The sequence below is a fragment of the Ambystoma mexicanum genome, chromosome 2p, assembly GCF_040938575.1.
Source record: "Ambystoma mexicanum isolate Mex_15411 chromosome 2p, UKY_AmexF1_1, whole genome shotgun sequence".
Lineage (NCBI taxonomy): Eukaryota > Metazoa > Chordata > Amphibia > Caudata > Ambystomatidae > Ambystoma > Ambystoma mexicanum.
Window position 1 is genome coordinate 1383661229 of NC_090923.1, and position 20012 is coordinate 1383681240.

The window sequence follows — 20012 nt, forward strand, 5'->3', positions numbered from 1 at the left end:
TCGCCGTCGTCGCCAGGGAGGCCAAGGCGGCAAGGTGGCCTCCAAGCAGGACTGAACCGGCCGTTGCGTCGTGCTCCCACCGAAGCACCCCGTTAGGAGGCCGGCTGGCGAAGTTAATCAGCGTGTGGGTGTCCATCTCCACGGACCGTTGGGTGCTGGATGCCCTGGCCCAGGGGCACGCCCTCGAATTTCTAAAGTGCCCCCCATTCTACCCGTGGCCAGGAAGGAAAACCACGTCCCTCAACTACTGTTGGAGGTAAGGGCGTTGCTCAAGAAAGGTGCCATCTAGCTCGTTCGAAGAGGCTCCGGGGCTCCGGAGTTTACTCAAGATACTTCCTCGTAAAAAAGAAGACAGGAGGATGGCACCCCATCCTGGACCTGCGTCGACTAAACAAGTACATCAAGGCACAGACGTTCCGGATGGTTACCCTCCAGCACGTGATGGGACAGCTGGAGGAAGGCAACTTCCTGTCATCGTTTGATTTTGGAGGATGCGTACTTCCACATCCCCATTCTAAAAGGACACCGAAAGTTCCTCAGGTTCGTAGTCCAAGGACGGCACGACCAGTTCAAGGCCCTCCCGTTCGGACTGAAGTCGGCGCCCAGGGTATTCACCAAGTGCCTAGAACCGGTGGCGGCGCGGCTGCGCCTGCAGGGATCCACGTCTACCCCTACTTGGATGATTGGCTCATCCGAGCAAGGACAAGGGAGCTCGCTATAGAACACACAGCGAGGACCGTCCAGCTGCCCACGGACCTGGGGTTCTCCAACTTCCCCAAATCCCACCTGGTCCCGTCGCAGGTCGCGCTGTTTCTGGGAGTCAAGCTCGATACAGTGGCGCGACTGGCCTCGCCGTCGGAGGAAAGGACAAAGGCCATCCTGGGCAAGGTGCAGCGTCTACTGGCCACGGACGTGACCAGGGGGAGGTCCATCGAGTCCCTCCTCGGGATGATGTCCTCATGTATTTATCTTGTGCGCCTGTGCAGGCTTCGGATGCGTAATCTACAGGAGTTTCTCGACGCCTGCTGGATCCAAGCGGCGGGCAGCTTCGAGGACAGGATCCCTCAACGAGACTTTCCGATAAGCGATCCGGTGGTGGGGCACCCGCGCTCATCTGACGGCGGGCATGGACTTTCAGACCCCGACTCACCAGGTGACGGTGACTACGGATGCCTCCCTGGAGGGGTGGGGACCGCACACTGGAGATCTTCACGCGAGAGGGCTTTGGGTCCTGGAGGAGAAGCCGCTCCACATCAAGATCCTGGAGCTCCGTGCAGTGTTCTGGGCCCTCAGGTCCTTTCTCTCGTCCCTCAAGGGCAAGGTGGTGAGGATCTTCACTGACAACACCACCACGATGTTTTACATCCGAAAGCAGGGAGGAACCAGATCCCCAGCTCTGTCCAACGAAGCCCAGGACCTGTGGCATTGGGCCGTCGCCCAGGGGATGTTTCTGGTACCCTTTCATCTGGCAGGGATAAAGAACACCATCACCGACTCACTCAGCAGAGAGCTGCGCTCGTGCCACGAGTGGGAACTGCGTCGGGATCCAGTGGATCAACTCTTCCAGCAATGGGGCAAACCCCAGGTCGATCTGTTCGCGACGGCGACGAACTCCAAGTGCCAGAGGTTCGCCAGCAGGTTTCCCCAGCCGAGGAGCTTGGGCGATGCTTTGTTGTTTCCCTGGGATGGCCTGTTCCTATATGCGTTCCATCCATTGCCGGTGCTGCTCCGACTCATCAACCAGCTCAAGAGGTCCTGGTGCAGGATGATCCTCGTTGTACCGGCGTGGCCGAGACAGATCTGGTTCCTGGACCTTCTGGACTTGTCAGCGTCGCCACCAGTCAAGCTGCCGACGGACGCGGATCTTCTCTCCAGAGAAGGAGGCGCCATCCTTCATCACGACCCGGAGTCGCTGAACTTGCAGGCCTGGATCCTGTAGCACTAGAGTTTGAAGGGTACGATATCCCGGCTGACTGCAGAGAGGTTCTTGCAAAAGCCAGGGTGTCCTCAACTCTCAAGTGCTACGGACACAAGTGGAAGAGGTTCTCTGTCTGGTTCTGTACACAGAAGATTAACCCGCTACGGATTACGGCCCCTCAAGTGCTGCCGTACCTACTGTCCCTGGCCAAGACTGGACTAGCTCATACCTCCATCAAGATACATCTGGCTGCGATCTCCCGATACACCAGAACTACAGGACGGGAGTCTTTGTGGTCTCATCTGGTGAAGGAATTTATGAAGGGACTGTTCCGATCGTTCCTGCCGGTGAAGGCCCCTGCCCCAGCGTGGGAGCTCAAGGTGGTGCTGACCAGGCTCACGGGGGCACCATTTGAGCCTCTGCATTCGGCGCCGTTGAAGTTCCTGTTGTGGAAAACAGCATTTCTTGTGGCCATCACCTCCGCACGACGAGTGGGAGAGATCCAGGCCCTATCCTGTAAGCCTCCATACTTGACTTTTCACGACACGCGGGTGGTGCTGAGAATTCACTCCTCCTTTATGCCCATGGTGCCGTCGGACTTCCACCTCAACGAGCCCTTGGTGTTATCAGTTTTCTTCCCGTCGCCGGCCGAGAGGACTTTGCACTCGCTGAATGTAGCTAGAGCGCTGAAGTTCTACGTGGACCGCACAGAGTTGTCGGAAGACGTCTCCGCTGTTTGTAAACTTTGGACCTGTGAACCAAGGGAAGGCTCTCTCTAAGGCTTCCATTTCCAGATGGCTCTCCGGCTGCATCATGCACTGTCACCGGTTGGCAAACTGACCGCTGCTCGACCAGAGCCATCGCTGCGACCACGGCGTTCCTGTCTGGTGTTCCCCTGCTGGACATCTGCAGGGCTGCTACGTGGATGTCGACGCACACCTTCACGAGATTCTACTGCGTCGATCTGGACTCCAGGGAGGAGTCCAGGGTTGGCAAAGCAGTGCTGTGCAACATGTTTGCCTGAAGGTGGGCCTGGTGAGGAGGTAAGAGTTGCTTAATGTTGAGTTGTGTAATGCTTAATGTTGAGCCTTTGCCACCTCCCGTGGTTGTGCATGTGTGTACTGCTATGTATTCTTATATTCATGAGCATGTGAATCCATGCCAGACCCCATGCTGGAGAAGGAACAAGTTATTCACCTGTAACTGTTGTTCTCCAGCATGGGTCTGGCATGGATTCACATGCGAACCCTCCCTCCTTCCCCTCTGCGGCTCTTCACTTGTTCATACTGCCACTTTACGTGCTACCAAATCTGAGGATACTGCCAGGGGAGGGGCTTAGGGAGAGGTCAGTCATTGGCTGGGGGCAGTATGACCCAGAGATCAGTGATTGGTTACTACTAAGAAAGACAGATCAGAAACGAAACTGATAATGATTATTTTCTTTACCGAGGATTCCCAGCCTGACAGGAATATTCATGAGCATGTGAATCCATGCCAGACCCATGCTGGAGAACAGTTACAGGTAAGTAACTTGTTCCTTCCTTCACCTTCTAAAGTTTCCTTGCCTTGACTGCATAGCCAATCCTACATCTCCTAGAAATCACTTAAAACTTCGATATGTTCATATATCTGGACCCTACAATAAAGCCCTAAGATAAATCTTCCTAGCCCTTTATGCACAGTTACTCTAGCTCTTTTTAAATTTCGCTCTTTCAGCTCTTCCAGGTGCCCAAATGGGAATTTTTGTTCAAATCGAAGGTTCCAAAGGAAACAGCATGCAGAGGTAGAAGTTATCCTCACCGACAGCAAGGGCTGGGGTTTGCGAGCCAGTAAAGATCTGACTGCGTAAGAAATCGTTTTTTTTCCCCTGCTTATTTAATGCATGTCTTGAGAGCATATTTCAAATTTGTATACTGTCTTAGTGATGTAGTGCAGAGAGAACTTGAGGGATGGTACAACATACTCTGCCCATGCCTCCTACAAATGAATGGCCATCACATAATAACCCCTTCAGTCTCTACCACAGGAATGTACCTATTAACGTCTCCACTGCAGCCCACCTGCAATACCGGTTATCTCCACTTACTCTTTCAGTCCTTATGTATCCTCGCAGATCCTACCCCTCGTATGCGATGTAGCTTTTCATTTCAAGATAGTTGAGCACATGTGCTGGTGGTAGACCCCAGACACTTAATTCGTGCATCTAGTCTAAGTGCTCTGTTTTTTAATACACCAATGCCCTGCATCTGTCTCCCCCTACATAAGGGAGTGTTTTCACTTAGTCTAGATGCTCTGCTTATCCGAAAACACACTGAATGCTAGTGCGGGAGAACGCTTCCCATGGAGGATATTCAGATTCCTAAAGGCTAATGGAAAGATGATGGAGCTCTTGGTTGTCAGACTGGGGATGGAGGGTTATAGTTTAGAAAGATACTGTGCACAGATGTGGTGTTTGTCGGGGGCCCTAAGTTTGCTATCATAGGGATGATCTGCAGTTGTCACGACACACTAACATACAGTAGCATGCTATCACTGGTGCCATCTTCTATCGTGCCAGGAGATGCTGGCTTTAAGTCATCAGGGGTTCTAGAAGAATAGAGGGGAAACTTAAAAGGGATCTTAACCCCACCCAGATGCCCATCCAAATGCAACTTTACAATGCCATGCAAGTTTCTTTGCAGTAGAGACAGGAGGGTGCTGGGTCTGTATTTATGCACCAAATGGAGTGTTCTCTTTTAAGTCTCGATCTTTCATTGTTCGCATGCTTTTCAACACCTGTGGATATGAAAGGGCTCCCTTACAGGTCAATTTACACCCTCTGTGCAGTTCCCAAATGCTTGCTGTGCAGAGTGCAAAAGGTATCTTTTTGGGAGTTGGACAGTGACCGAACCAGGGAAGACTATATATAGGGACTCCTTGTTGTTTGGGATTTATTTTGTTGCTTATGTAGCGCAGCAAGCCAAAAGGCATCTGGGTGCGGTCTTACAGCAACATGTTACATTTGTTGTCATAGTTCCATATGTTCACAATTTGGACAAAAAGGTATACAGCAGGTACTACTTTACATTACATTTACATAGTTACAAGTAGGAATCTACTGGCAATTGGTGAGTTTTCTTATATACAGCATACTAAAGGTAGTATGTATTATTTACCCATATGTTGTGTGAAGGTGAGTTTTTAGCTGTCTACGGAAAGTCCTGAAGGATTCTTATGTTCTGAGCTGGACAGGTGGGTATTCCACTGCTTGCTAGCTATCGTAGGGAAGCTACTGCCCCCTCCGCGACCCCCCCCCCCCCCCCCCCCCCACACCCCAAACCCCCTGCTTATTGCAGCTTCAAACATGGCGTGGCTAGAAGGTGAATGTAGGCTGCTATTGTGGGCCTGGTAAGATGAGGTTTTGAGATCTTGTCCGAAAGATAGGAGGGGGCCACCCAGTGAATGTTGCGGTAGGAGTTTTGAAAATGATACGTTCTCGTACTGGCAGCCAATGCATTTTCTGTCTCACTGCCAAAATATGGGCTGATCTGGGGATGGTGAGAGGCGCTCCAAGGGTGTTATTTTGCAGGACCTGAAGTTTTCGTGTGTTCTGGTCTTGGTACCAGAGTATAGAGCGTTGCAGTAGTCTAGTCATGTCAGGACTAAGGCTCTCGCCAAAATAAATACAGCTGTCCGGTGAAAGGAATTGTCTACATGCATTGATGAGTTTACAGGTGTAAGTTGTGGCTGATATAATAGCATTTACTTGTTTTGACGGGTGTTAAGCGATGAGTCCAAGTGGAAGCCTAGTGTTTTTACCTCATTAGACACTTTGATGGTGTTTCCATCAATGTTGAAAAATGTGAAGGCGTTGTTTAGTTTGGCTAACCTGAGTTGAGAGCCTATAATGAGCTATTCGATCTTGTCATTCAGACATAACCCATAATGCGCCATCCATGCTTGTATGGTTAGGTAAATTGCATGGAGGGTCGCAATGTCAATAACATGGTCCCCCGTGATAGGTATGAGGATCTGAGTGTCATCAGCGTATCACCCAGATCGTCCAGCCGGTCAAATAGGGGCTTAGTAAAGACATTGTATAGTGTAGGGGATACATGTGATCCTTGCGTTTCTCCGCATAAGACAGTAGTAGGGGGTGCTTCAGCCTTGGTGAGAAGACCCGTATAGTTCTGTCTGTTAAAAATGATTTAATCCATTGGGTGGCGTTGGTGGAGAAATGTGCTGGTTACGTCAAGTGTTTGCACAATATGTTGTGGTCCACGAGATGGAAAGCAGCTGAGAGGTCAAGGAGGAGGATAATGAGGATCGTGAAGGGGCATGCTGGGCTTGGGTGGGTGGGATTTCAGCTAGTATGCAATCTTACTTCAAAATTGTCTAATCCCATTTTTGGATAGCCTCCCTCCTCCAGGCAAAGAAGTTTTTGCCATTTAACAAAATGTTTCACTTTATTACTCCACATTCCTAATCCACTTGTCCTCTCCGATCATAGTGTTTCACATAATCCCAAACAAATTACTGCTTCGCTGCAGCCTACCCACAGACAGAGGAAACTGCTCATAGCTCGATATACACCCCATAAATAGCCTTCCCTCAATGTTACCTCTTTCTTGTTCACCATCGTGTTCCGAATCATTGTTTTGGGATGGGCAAAGAGGGGCATAGGGGATACAAAAATGGAGTAACGCAGGCAGTTGGAATTTCTGGCAGTAACCGAATTGTGTGAATTTAACATCGTAATGCTGAAACTGGCTACTTTACAATAAGAGTACTAACTTTTAGATCAGGCACCTGAGGACCAGTTCCCCAGATGGGTGCCGGTGGCAAATTAGAGTGGAAAGACACTTAAATGAAGAGGTGCACCTATACCTTTCTTTTACATGTTCAGACATTTACTCCTTTATTCCTGCTCAGCTGGAAGGAGCAGAATTCTATTTTATAACTCTGCATTACTTTTTTGCACCTTCCATTTTAGAATCTCTTGGATAGACTTGCCCTTTATTTGGGTTTGCTGTGTAAAGACTTACAAAAGGGCCTAAAAGAAATCAATTGTTCCCGGGTCAACTAATGCTAAGGTTTATTTCCAAAGTCCACCCTGGGGGTGAATTTTGGAAAGCCGACCTATTATGGTGAACAAGGAGGCACTGCAAATAGCTAACTCCACTCAAGGTAAGGTAGCAGAGAGGGAAGGCTTGGTCTTTGAGGGCTGTGAGACTGACCTAGGGCTACAATGAGTACACACAGAACAATAGCAATAATTCTAGTTAGACCGGGGGGGGGGCGGGAGTACAAAAATATACTACAGACCTAACACCCCAACCAAACTGCGACTCTACTGGAAGTACTCAACATCCACCTCCATCGACCGACGCGAGCCTCCGAAACTCACCTGCAAACCGAAACAATCGGCACCGTGGTACATGCAAGAACTTCACTTCAGCAAGAGAGTTCTCTCGGAAACATGAGAAAATCTGGCGCTGCTCCAGTACTGCATCCAACCTGGCACTCTTTAAGGAACTGCGAGCGATCCGCCGTCAACTAATCAACGCAGCCATGGCCTCCTAATATCAGATTACCATAGCAGAAGCCTACAACAAAAGCACATTCCTCTTATAAGCAGTCAATCACGGTCAACACGCTGCCCGACCCTGCCATACTACAGTCCATCGAAAAATCCCCCGCCATCAACACATACCGCGACAAAATCAATTTTTGCCAGGTCCAAAAACACGAGCTCTGCGTCAACAGACCCACCTCGCGTCCTTCCTCGTAAAATCTCCACACCCAGGACCACATTCAAGACCCTCTCGACAGAGGACCTTGTAGAAACCCTGGCTGTCCTCAAAGCCACCTCATATACAGACTGCATCCTCCCAGCATCCATCTTCAAGAACCTCCCTGCAGAAGCTATCCTTCCCTACCTGGCGATAATCAACAGCTCCCCAACTACGACATCTTCCCATCAACCCTAAAAAAAGGACAAATCCTTCTTCTACTAAAGAAACCCAGTCTGGAGCCCGACAACCTAGGTAACTATCGCCCCATTACCCTTCCCAGGTAAGCTCTATCGAGAAAGCGGTAGCCGCACAACTGCAGCCACACCAACAATCTCCTCCAAACTTATCAATCAGGGTTCCGACCCAGATGCAGCACTGAGACATCAACCATACAGGTGGTCGACTACGCCCTCAACATCCTTGACGGCCGCCACCCTTGCCTCCTGGTTATACTCAACCTCTACACGGTAGACCACCAGGGGCTTACGTACACCTTACGTACACACTACATCAGTGCATGGGGATCAGCAACCTTGTCCTACGCTTGTTCAAGTCCTACCTCGCCAACCTGCAGCCGTTTGTTCAGATGGACTCTTCTAGATCGCCAATGCTACCCATCACCTGTTGTGTCCCGCAGGGTTCCATCCTCTCCCCAGTGATCTTCAATGTATGCATGGAGCCACTGGGAGCCTAGCCACACACAATATCCACATCCACCAATACGCCAATGAAACACGGCTATAGCTCAAGATCGTCTCCATTGACATCTATAGGCTCAAAACCTGCCTCTCACTGATCCAGTCCTGGATTTGCAGTGCATACTTGAAGCTCAACCCATCGAACACCCAGACATACTGACCTGGCTTTCAATCATGAACTCTGTGGACTGCACACCTGAGCTCACCTACTGTGCCAAGTCCCTTAGGTTCCACATCGACAAACACCTCTCCTTTAAGAGACACATAGCTAAGAAAACTCGGTGTGTTCTTGGTTCTCCTTCCTGCAGAAAGTCCAGCCCTTCCACCGTTCAAGCACTGGTCCTGTCTCACCCGGATAAGGACAATGCACTACTTGAAGGCCTCCCGTCGTCCTCCCTTGTGCCTATGAGAATTGTCCTACACGTTGCCAGCACGCCTCGAGGGTCTACGCAGATATGACCATCACCCCGGCCCTCCTCGCTCTTCACTGGCTCCCAATGCATACACAAATCGCCTTCAAGTATTGCTACATCATCTATAAGGCAGTCACCCTCAAGTCACCCAGCTACCTGGTGGAGAAACTCTGCATCTGCGGCCGACAGTGTACCACCAGAACCCAGGATATGCGCAGATTTATAATCCGCAGCTGCAGTAAGGAAAGGACCAGAAAACCAGCCTTCTCTGCCTATGCCCCAAGACTATGGAACCGCCCCTCCCTCGGCATCAGACTTGCTTCTACAATAAAGAAAAGAGCTCAAGATCCACCTCTTCAAGAAATCTCTCTTCAACGCCTAGGCCATCACGTCTCCCCTCTTGCCAACTGACTTGCTTGATGCCACCCGGTACAGCTGTACCCCTCCTTTTTGCCCCTCTGCATCCTACCCCATGCTGTATATCTGTTCTGTTACCTCTGAGAAGTGCTCTGTAGCTGTATTGTTGTATATTGTTGTAAAGCGCTCTGTTGCTTCTCGGAGCTAGGTCCACACTCAATAAATTCCATCATAATAATAGCACGGTTTATTAGGCCTTTAAAATTCACAATAAGTAAGCAAAACATCTAGGCAAATATTACACACTTAATATAAAACAGATATGTACATTGTTGGGAAGTATTGTTTTTGCACCTTTACCTCCATAAATTCATATCAGACCCCCAGTCTTTTTGCTCATTTTTTTAACCTGGTCCTGACTTGGAGGTCAGTAAAATCTTCTCATTTACTTCCCTTCACTATTTGCTCATTCTTATGGGGCACCTGACTAGTCCTTACGACTTAAATACTTTGTCTCTCTTTTGGAGTTGTATTTTTATAATTGCGCACTTAGTATTCTTAATAACTTTATAACTGACTTTTTGGTTACTTTGATGTTCCTAAAATGAGCAGTGGCAACTTTGTGATTTTTACAGTTTGGGATATTTTTCTCGTGCACTGACATTTATCATGTGTGGTTAGCACCCGAAAATGGCTGTGCTACAAGATTTTTGCTTGTGCTTTGGCCAGATTGTCCTTTGGCCTTCTTCCTGCCATCAGGAAATGACATATATGGTAACCTCTTTCCCGGTAAAAGCTGCTGCTTTCGTGGCAAGTTGACATGGTGTGTTTGTGTTGGCCAGAGGAGGGGGCTGGGACTGTCTTGTCCCAGTCCACTTCCTCTGGCGCCTGAATGTCTGTTGCTGGATGGATGCGATGACCAGTCGTTGTCCAGGATTGGACAACTCTGGCCTGTTTGAATGTTCCTCATTATTGGTGGGCTTGGGCTATCTCCTAGCCTGACTCTTGGATAAAAGAATGGCTCCTGCAGCTAATCGACAGATCTTAACCAAGAATTCTACAAAGAAGAGCAGCTCACTGACTACCTTGGGACGACCCCAGCAGATGACCAGCATAGTCTAGTGACTGGCCTGGTGAAGCCCTGCTCCTTTAGCCGATCTCAGAAAATCCTTGTTGGTGCTTCAACCCTTGGACCTGTGGGAACAACCAGTCCCAACCTCTGCTCGTGGATCCACGCCTTGGAAGCCTTCGGAAGTGTCCCTTTCTCCAGCATGGGGTCTGGCATGGATTCACATGCTCATGAATATTCCCCGTCGTCAGGCTGGGAATCCTCGGCAAAGAAAAAACCAGTATCAGTTTCGTTTCTGATCTGTCTTTCGTAGTAATAACCAATCACTGGTCTCTGCGTCATACTGACCACAGCCAATGACTGCCCTCTACCTAAGCACCGCCTCTGGCAGCCATCTTCAGATTTTTACCGCACGTTCATGTGTTGGGATCCTCGTGCTATTGCTCTCGAGCGTTGGTGCTATTTTTTCACGTTTTTTTCTCAAAACTTCGTTTTTTCCGGTCAAAAGAGCCTCAAGCTCCACCGACTCTCCATCCGATCAACGGGGACCCGTGTCGGATTCGTCTGCGCCCCTCAAGGGTGAGGATTTCGTCGAGCTACATTTTGGAGGACTCCAGAAGCTTCTCAGGCCCGGACATGGCCCAGGAGAAGGGAAGCTCGACGCCCGGAAAGCTGTTCAGGGTCTGTCCTGGATGCCAGCTGCAGAACGTCTTTAAGGAGGACGAACACTCATTTTGTCTCTACTGCTTACATGAGGACAAGACGCACGTGGAGAAGGACTGTGCGTTTTGCGGCAATAGGTCGGAGCGGACCATGAAGGACCGCCACCAACGCCTCGCCAACTGGCTGGATGGGAAGAGCCCGTCAGGCGAGAAGAAGAGGAAGAAATCCGAGCGGTCTTCTAAGACCTTTGAGGACGCCCCGGCGACGGGGGGCCAACACAAGGCCAACACAAGGCCAAGCACCGCGAGTCTGCTGGCACCGGGAGCGCCAAACGGTCGGGCTCTACAGGCGCCAGGCAGGGCGCACCCTCCCTGGCACCTTCAGCCACGAGGCAACGCTCTGGGTCGGGTAAGAGGAAGGGCGAGCACCCGGCGAAGCTCCTGGAGAGGCCCCGGTCGAGCTCGAAGGCCCCATCGGAGGGGGAGCGAGGCAGTGTCCCCCCCCCCCCCTCAAGGATAAGGCGGTGAGCGCACCTAAGGTGGTGAAGGCCTTAATCCATCCGGCCAAGCCCTCTATCGATACTGTCGCGGCGGCCCTGGCTCAGCCTGTGGAGGCTACACCAGTGGTGGCGACCTCGGGGCTCAGAGTCTCCCTGCCACCTCGGAGGGAGTCCTCTTTTGTGCCCATCGATAGGACCCCCGTGAAATCCCCGGCGGGGAAGAAAAAGGGGGGGCAGGGCGTCGTCGTAGATTCGGCTTCAGAGGAAGAGCTGATCGAGGTCTTAAGCCACGGCCTTGGCGTGGATGAAGACCGGCCCGTCGGGATGGATCCCGACGCAGGTGACGAGGGTGCCGACGGGGCCCCTGATCGCCCGTCGGATTCCCCTCTGCCAGCGCCGCAAGACAACTCGGCGGCCATTTTGTTGGCTATACAGTCCTTATGCTCAGAGATAAGGACGAGACTACCGTTGCCGACGGAGGAACCTCTCCCGTCGGGGGATCCTGAACCGGGACCTTCTGGTGTTCCGCCGCCCAAGAAAAGGATTCACCCTCCACCTTCTTTTCAGCCGTCGCGACCCGTCCAGCCCTCCTCCCCGTCCAACCGAGGGGATGATACGGGGACTGACACGGCAGCGACGGGTACGGACGACTAGGTATATGACGAGGATCTCCCTTCGTCACCTCCCACCAGGGCTTCTCCGCCCGACGAGATTGGATCGTTCCACTCCATGATCGCCAGGGCAGCCGAGCTTTTCCAACAATGCCCTGAGGAGAAGAAAAAGGAAGGATTCCTTTATCAACGGCGCGAGGCCAAGAGGAAGACGGTCCTCGCGGTGCCTCTACTGGACGACATTTGGGATGAGGGCCTCGCCCTCCTCAAGAACCCTTCCACGACGCCAGCTAGAAGAGACCGGTACGAGAAGAAGTACCGGGTCCCGGACGCGGCCCCCCTGTGCCTCCGGGCGCAGCCTACCCCGGACTCCGTCGTCTCCGCGGCGGCCAGGAAGAAAGCGGGGGGGGGGGTGCGGCCTCCACATCGACTTCCCCACCGGACGGCGAGGGAAAGAAATTGGACGCTATAGGACGCAGGGTCATCTCGTCTGTAGCGACGACGATTAAAGCGGCCAACGCCTTGGCTATCGTGGCCCGCTACGACAGGGAGCTATGGTACAAACTGGCTCCCCTGCTGGACTTCCTGCCGGACGACAAGAGGGCGGATGCCCTGCAGATCCTACAGGAAGGTGAGGTGGCGTCGGACCACGCCATCACTATTGCGACGGACATCGCCGACACTGGGTTTCGCCAGTTGGGCAACGGCGTGTGCCTTAGGCGGCGTGGATGGCTCAAGGCTACGGACTTCCGTCAAGACGTACAAACCAGAGTCCTGGACATGCCGTTCGATGGGAACAACCTGTTTGGGAAAACAGTGGACGATTCCCTTCAGGCCATTAAAGCGGACACTGAGACGGCCCGGGCCCTTGGGGTTCTACAGCAACGACGGACGCCCTTTCGGAGCAGCGGAGGCAAGGGCGCCTCCAAAGGTTCCGGCGGCGGTTTCTCTACCTACCGTCAAGCAGCCCGCTCGTCTCAGGAGGCCTACAGAGGACGAGGCAAGTCTGGCAGACCCCGCCGTCGTCGCCAAGGAGGTCAAGGCGGCAAAGCCTCGTCGAAACAGGATTGAACCGGCCGTGGGTCGGGCCCCCACCGAAGCACTCCGGTGGGAGGCCGGCTGGCGAGCTTCGTCAGCGTGTGGGAGTCCATCTCCACCGACCGTTGGGTGCTGGACGCCTTAGCCCGGGGCCACGCACTCGAGTTTCAAAGAAGGTGCCTGCGCGTCCCCCCCGTGGCCAGGATAGAGCTTCACGTCCCTCAGCTTCTCCTGGAGGTAAAGGCGTTGCTCAGGAAGGGCGCCATCGAACTCGTCCCAAAGAGGCTTCGGGGCTCCGGAGTTTACTCGAGATACTTCCTCGTGAAGAAGAAGACGGGAGGATGGCGCCCCATCCTAGACCTGCCACGTCTGAACAAGTTCATCAAGGCGCAGAAGTTCCGCATGGTCACCCTCCAGCACGTCCTGGGTCAGCTGGAGGAAGGAGACTTCCTGTCGTCGTTGGATTTGGAGGATGCCTACTTCCATATTCCCATCCTAAAGGGGCACCGAAAATTCCTCAGGTTTGTGGTCCAAGGGCGTCACTACCAGTTCAAAGCCCTCCCCTTCGGATTACGGTCGGCACCCAGGGTATTTACCAAGTGCCTTGCACCGGTGGCGGCGTCTACCCCTACCTGGACGACTGGCTCATCCGAGCCAAGACGAGGGAGCTCGCCGTGGAGCACACGGCAAGGACCGTCCAACTTCTCACGGACCTGGGATTCTCCGTGAACCACGCCATGTCCCACCTGGTACCCGCGCAAAACGCACTGTTTCTGGGAGCGAAGCTCGACAGTGTCCCTTCTGGCCTCCCCGTCGGAGGAAAGGACCAGGTCCATCCTGGGCAAGGTACAGCGGATGTTGGTTTCCGACGCGGCCAAGGTGAGGTCCATCAAGTCCCTCCTCGGAATGATGTCTTCTTGCATCTACCTCATTACCATGTGCAGGCTCCGGATGCGCCCGTTGCAGGAGTTCCTGGACGCGCGCTGGATCCAAACGACGGGCGGCTTCGAGGAGAGGATCACACTCGACGAGAGTTTCCGCCGAGCGGTCCGGTGGTGGGGCACCCGCGCGCATCTGACGGCGGGCATGGACTTCCAGACCCCAGACCACCAGGAGACAGTGACCACGGATGCCTCCCTGGAAGGGTGGGGAGCGCACACCGAAAATCTGCACGCGAGATGCCTTTGGCTCCCGACGGAGAAGTCCCTCCATATCAACGTCCTGGAGCTCCGTGCAGTGTTCTGGGCCCTCAGGTCCTTCCTTCCGTCCCTCAAGGGCAAGGTGGTGAGGATCTTCACCGACAACACCACCACCATGTTTTAAATCAGGAAACAGGGCGGAACCAGGTCCCCAGCACTGTCCAAGGAGGCGCAGGACCTGTGGCATTGGGCCGTCGCCCAAAGGATGTTTCTGATGCCGTTTCATCTGGCAGGGATAAAAAACACCATCGCCGACTCACTCAGCAGGGAGCTGCGCTCGTGCCACGAGTGGGAACTACGGCAGGATCTAGTGGATCGCCTCTTCCGACGGTGGGGCACACCCCAGATCGACCTGTTCGCGACGGCGACGAACTCCAAGTGCCGGAGGTTCGCCAGCAGGTTTCCCCAGGCGAGGAGCATGGGCGATGCTTTCTCGTTCCCCTGGGAGGGCATGTTCCCTCCTTTGCCACTACTAATCCGGCTCGTCAACCAGCTCAAGAGGTCACGGTGCAGGATGATACTCGTCGCACCTGCGTGGCCGAGGCAGATATGGTTCCCGGACCTTCTGGACTTATCAGCGTCCCCGCCAATCAAGCTGCCGGTGGACGCGGATCTACTCTCCAGGGAAGGAGGCGCCATCCTCCACCACGACCCGAAATTGCTGAACTTGCAGGCCTGGCTCCTGCAGCGCTAGAGTTTGGAGGATACGACATACCGGCCGACTGCAGAGAGGTTCTTGCAAAGGCCAGGGCGTCCTCGACTCTTAAATGCTACGGGCACAAATGGAAGAGGTTCTCTGTCTGGTGCCACGGACAGAAGATTAACCTTCTATGGATTACGGCTCCCCAGGTACTGCTGTACCTGCTGACGCTGGCCAAAGCTGGACTGGCACACGCGTCCATCAAGATTCATCTTGCTGCGATCTCCCGATACACCAGAACCACGGGCCGGACGTCCTTGTGGTCTCATCGTCTGGTGAAAGAGTTCATGAAGGGACTGTTCAGATCGTTCCCGCCGGTGAAGGCTCTGGCCCCGGCGTGGGAGCTCAACGTGGTGCTGACCAAGCTCATGGGACCTCCGTTCGAGCCTCTGCACTCGGCCCCGTTGAAGTTTCTGTTGTGGAAAACAGCGTTTCTTGTGGCCATCACCTCCGCACGACTGGTGGGAGAGATCCAGGCCCTTTCCTGCAAGGCCCCGTACTTGACTTTTCACGACACGAGGGTAGTGCTCAGGACGCACCCCTCCTTCATGCCCAAGGTACCGTCGGACTTCCATCTCAACGAACCCTTGGTGTTGCTTGTCTTCTTCCCGTCGCCTTCGTCGCCGGCTGAGAGGACTTTGCACTCACTGGATGTGGCTAGAGCGCTGAAGTTCTACGTGGACCGCACGAAGTGTTTTCGGAAGACGTCACAACTCTTTGTGAATTTTGGACCTGTCAATCAGGGGAAGGCTCTCTCGAAGGCTTCCATTTCCAGATGGCTCTCCGGCTGTATCATGTACTGTCATCGGTTGGCAAACCGACCGCTGCCTGGCCGTCCGAGAGCCCATTCCACCAGAGCGATCGCAGCCACCACGGCGTTCCTTTCTGGTGTGCCCCTGCTGGACATATGCAGGGCTGCTACGTGGAGGTCGACGCACACCTTCACGAAATTCTACTGCGTCGATCGGGATTCCAGGGAGGAGTCCAGGGTCGGCCAAGCAGTGCTGCGCAACCTGTTCGCCTGAGGTGAGCCTGGTGAGGAGGTAAGATGCTTAATGTTGGGTTTGATGTAAAGCTTAATGTTGAGCCTTTGCCACCTCCCGTGGTTGTGCATGTGTGTACTGCTATGCATTCTTTATTCATGAGCATGTGAATCCATGCCAGACCCCATGCTGGAGAAGGAACAAGTTACTTACCTGTAACTGTTGTTCTCCAGCATGGGTCTGGCATAGATTCACATACGAACCCTCCCGCCTACCCCTCTGCGGCTCTTCACTTGGTCATACTGCCACTTCACGTGCTTCCAAATCTGAAGATGGCTGCCAGAGGCGGTGCTTAGGTAGAGGGCAGTCATTGGCTGTGGTCAGTATGACGCAGAGACCAGTGATTGGTTATTACTACGAAAGACAGATCAGAAACGAAACTGATACTGGTTTTTTCTTTACCGAGGATTCCCAGCCTGACGACGGGGAATATTCATGAGCATGTGAATCCATGCCAGACCCATGCTGGAGAACAACAGTTACAGGTAAGTAACTTGTTCCATACCACCCGTGGACTGACTCCTTTTGGGCTACCATTCTGCTGCCATCGTTCCGAGCAGAACCCTGGGAATCACAGGAGCTTCAACTTATGGCCTAAATTGCCTGTCCTAGCAGTTTCAGCTTTCTCATGCCAAGGGAAGCTGAGCTGGGAGTACCTCTATGTTCACTGCTGGAAGATTGCCTGTCGCTGCCTGACTGGTAAACTCTGATGGAACCGCCCTTCTGCAGTCCCATGAGGTGTTCTGAAGTGTCTGCACTGGCGAGATATGCAACTTTTCTTTGTTTGGAGGTCTTCATTACGTTGCCTAGAACAGTCTGTGAGAACTGCGACCAGCTCCCAAAACAGTGACCTCTGCACCCCCCCCCCCACCTCCCACAGGCTCCCACACACCCAAACCAAGGACAGAAGATTCAAGCCCCAGCAAATTCCAAATTACCTCCAGTGTCATCTGGAAGAATTGGAGTCGGGGGATGGGGTGTGGGGATATGGGTGGTTAAAAAAAACATGTCTAGTCCCACCCCCATCTCCCAAAGGCTAACATTGGATGAAGAGCCCTTATCCCTAAACTCCCTCTGGACTCTCATTTGGTCATCAAACCTGGGTCAAGGATCCTGTCCTTAATCTTCCCCTTGGATTGAGTGTGCTACCTATTTGTAATGAATACTTGCATCACTTTAAGGAACCTTTCAAACACCACTGCAGCCCGCTGCAACAGTTCTGAAATAAATACCTTCACTGGAGCTACCATATTGAAATTTGTGATTATTTAAGCACAAGGCCCCATACATTTTAGGGCTGCACTGCATAGGACTTGGGGAGCTTGCCTGTTTTTCTTGCTTTGAATTACTTAGCTGTTGACTTTCAGGTGACATTTTCTGTAAAGCTGAATGTGATGTTTGGTTTTTGATTATTATATTTACCTGTGATATTTTTGTTAGTCCGTTTAGAAGGGCTAATGCATAATTGTATTTTTATATACTCTGACTAACCTGGTGACGTTCTGTGTGGGCTAATTGAACCCCTAGACCACTCACTTTTCCTGCGACTAAGCCTCGACTGCTCTTCCATACTAACTTGATTGGGTTTTGGCTGACGTTAGGAAAGATTTCTCTTTTGGCAACTTTCCCTCCATAGTTTCTTTGGACCCCCAATCTTTTTGCTTTATTTAACCTGTTCTGGCTTTTTTTTTTTTCTTTTAAACTTAATTTGATTATTTTCCAAAATAACAATAACATTGCAGTCCCCCCACTACTCGTTGCCAAGTAATTCAAACACAATTTCTCAACTATGTTCGACCTGCAGAGCCATACTTACAATTTCAGAACAATTTACAGTATATGTCCAGCTGGATGATTCGAGTCCATCCTCACCCAAGCCAGCCAGAGGATTCCCATGATCTCTTCACCCCAATTATCTAACGCCACAGAACAATGTTCCCACCAACTGAATCCCACAGCAGTGTTTCACCCATCCCCTCCGCCCCTCAACACCGATCCGTTCCATTCACATACATCTACCACACTCCTAGTTTCTTCCTTTATCTCGTGTCTCCCAAGCCGACCACCCCAGTCCCCACCGCCCCACAGTACTACAACATACCCATTTCTGACTCCCCATTGCGCCCTAGCAATCATATACCGTTTATACGGCCCCCTATATCCCTAAATCTGGCATTTGGGTGTACTGACACCAAAAGTTCTGCTTCCATGTGATTTACAATACATCCTTCTCCCAATGTGCAATGGTAGGGGCCTCCTAACCTTTCCTTCCTCCGCCTCTGCCCCCCTGCCCCCCCACCCAAGTCATGGCTACCTTTTTCCTGACTAATAACAGCAACAACCCTAACCATCGCCTTACCTATATGGGAGGGACCCCTGTATACACCACCAGGGCCGTCTACACCAGGTTGAGAGTCACCTCTATGATCTCACACACCACTGAAAATGCCTCATTTCTAAACCCACCCCCCCCCCCAATCAATCAAAGGGCAGCTCCAAGCCAAATTGAGGAAGTCAGCCAGGGCATAGGAGCACCCCTTGCCCTCATCCGGAACCTCTGGATAGAATCCACGTGTTGGGCAAAGTTTGCATGCAGTACCCTCTGGGACCACTACACACAACTAGGACTACAGGTGTAAGCAAAACCAACCTTTGGTATAAATCTGTACCACACAGTTTTTGGTAGCGAGCTGAGCAGCCAGGCTTATCTCAAGAGGGAATGTGAGCGTGTAATGAGGTTACACTGAGGTCTACAATTACAAATATTCCAATAGACTTACACTCAAGGTTTCTTGGTAAAACACTCATTAATTTATTACAGTCAGAAAACATTCACTAAAAGGAGGCAATCAACATCACACAAAAATAGACTACAATACTTCACACTAACCGGTTCTGAGACATTTAAACTACTTTGAAGAAGGAGCAAAATGGTATTCAGAGCATTTGAAGTAGGAGCAAAAAGGCATAAGTTAATAAAACGAAGAGTAGCGTTACTTTTAAACAGTGCAAATAGTTTGAGATCACCAGAGGAGTTGGTCCAATGCAATAGGTAGGCCAAAGTCAATGGGCTAGAGTTTTGTATAAGTAAAAACGGTTCTGGTAGTTAAACGGAAAAGTCTTTGACACGGTTCTCAGAAGTAGTTCATAGAAGAAACATTCATATGCCGGGTCACAAGCTGACTAGGCCTGAAAGTTGCCAAAGTTTCACGCACTTTCGCAGTGAGAGGTAAGTTCTCTCGGTCGGGTTTTCACAGTACCTTATATTGAAGAAAAAGATGTAGCTGAAGACTTCTGTTCCTGGCAGTTCCTGCAGATCTCGCTGTTCCTGAGCCTCAGTTGTGGAGACCAGAGGGAGGACGTCGAGGACTCCTGCACTGCAAGGGGACTGGTCACAAAGCTGGCAAACTGGCAATTCTTTGATTCCAGTAGCTGTCTTCTAGCACACAAGCTGGCGTCCTTCTCCCTGGTTATTTGGTTTCCTGCAGAACTCTGAGGAAAATACAACAGGCTCCGAGAATAGTGTCCAGGTGGCTTACAAGTTGATTGGTCCCACCAACTCAAAGGGAGAAGTCGCCCTTGAAGGGCTTCTCTGTCGAGATGAACTTGGCAATTCGGACCTGCAGCAGGGCTTCACCGGGCAAACCAATGGTCCAGGAGTTGGAGCAGCTGTCCTCTTCCAGCTAGTCTTTGGTTCTTTTGTTCCAGTGGTCGACTCTGCCTTCCAAGCAAAGAACTCCTTTTATCCAGTTTTCTCCCATTCATTCCAGCCTAGCTGCTACTCACCCAGCAGGCCTTGCCGGACTGTCAGCCAGCCAATCACGGCAGAGTGCATTTGGGTCACCTAGGAGACTAAGCACAGGGAGTTTCGGGCACCTCCATCAATTTCTGCCCACCCCAGACACTCTGGCACCAGGGGCGGTTTTCAGTCCTGAAGCATGCCAAAGGCATAGGAACAAAGGGACCAAGCCTAGTTTGGCATGCACAGACAAACTTTAGAAGGACCTTTCCAAAAAAGAAACTGCGAAAA

General features: G+C 51.9%; 1 protein-coding gene across 3 annotated transcripts in view; it reads left to right on the plus strand.

Moving 5' to 3' along the window:
- The window catches only part of SETD2 (SET domain containing 2, histone lysine methyltransferase), a 1465157-nt gene that overhangs the window by 311474 nt on the left and 1133671 nt on the right, over window positions 1-20012 (plus strand). For all 3 annotated transcript variants that reach the window (XM_069645793.1, XM_069645791.1, XM_069645792.1), the window contains one exon: window positions 3635-3763. In XM_069645793.1, coding sequence (XP_069501894.1) covers window positions 3635-3763 — 129 coding nt within the window. The remainder of the gene's footprint in view (window positions 1-3634; window positions 3764-20012) is intronic.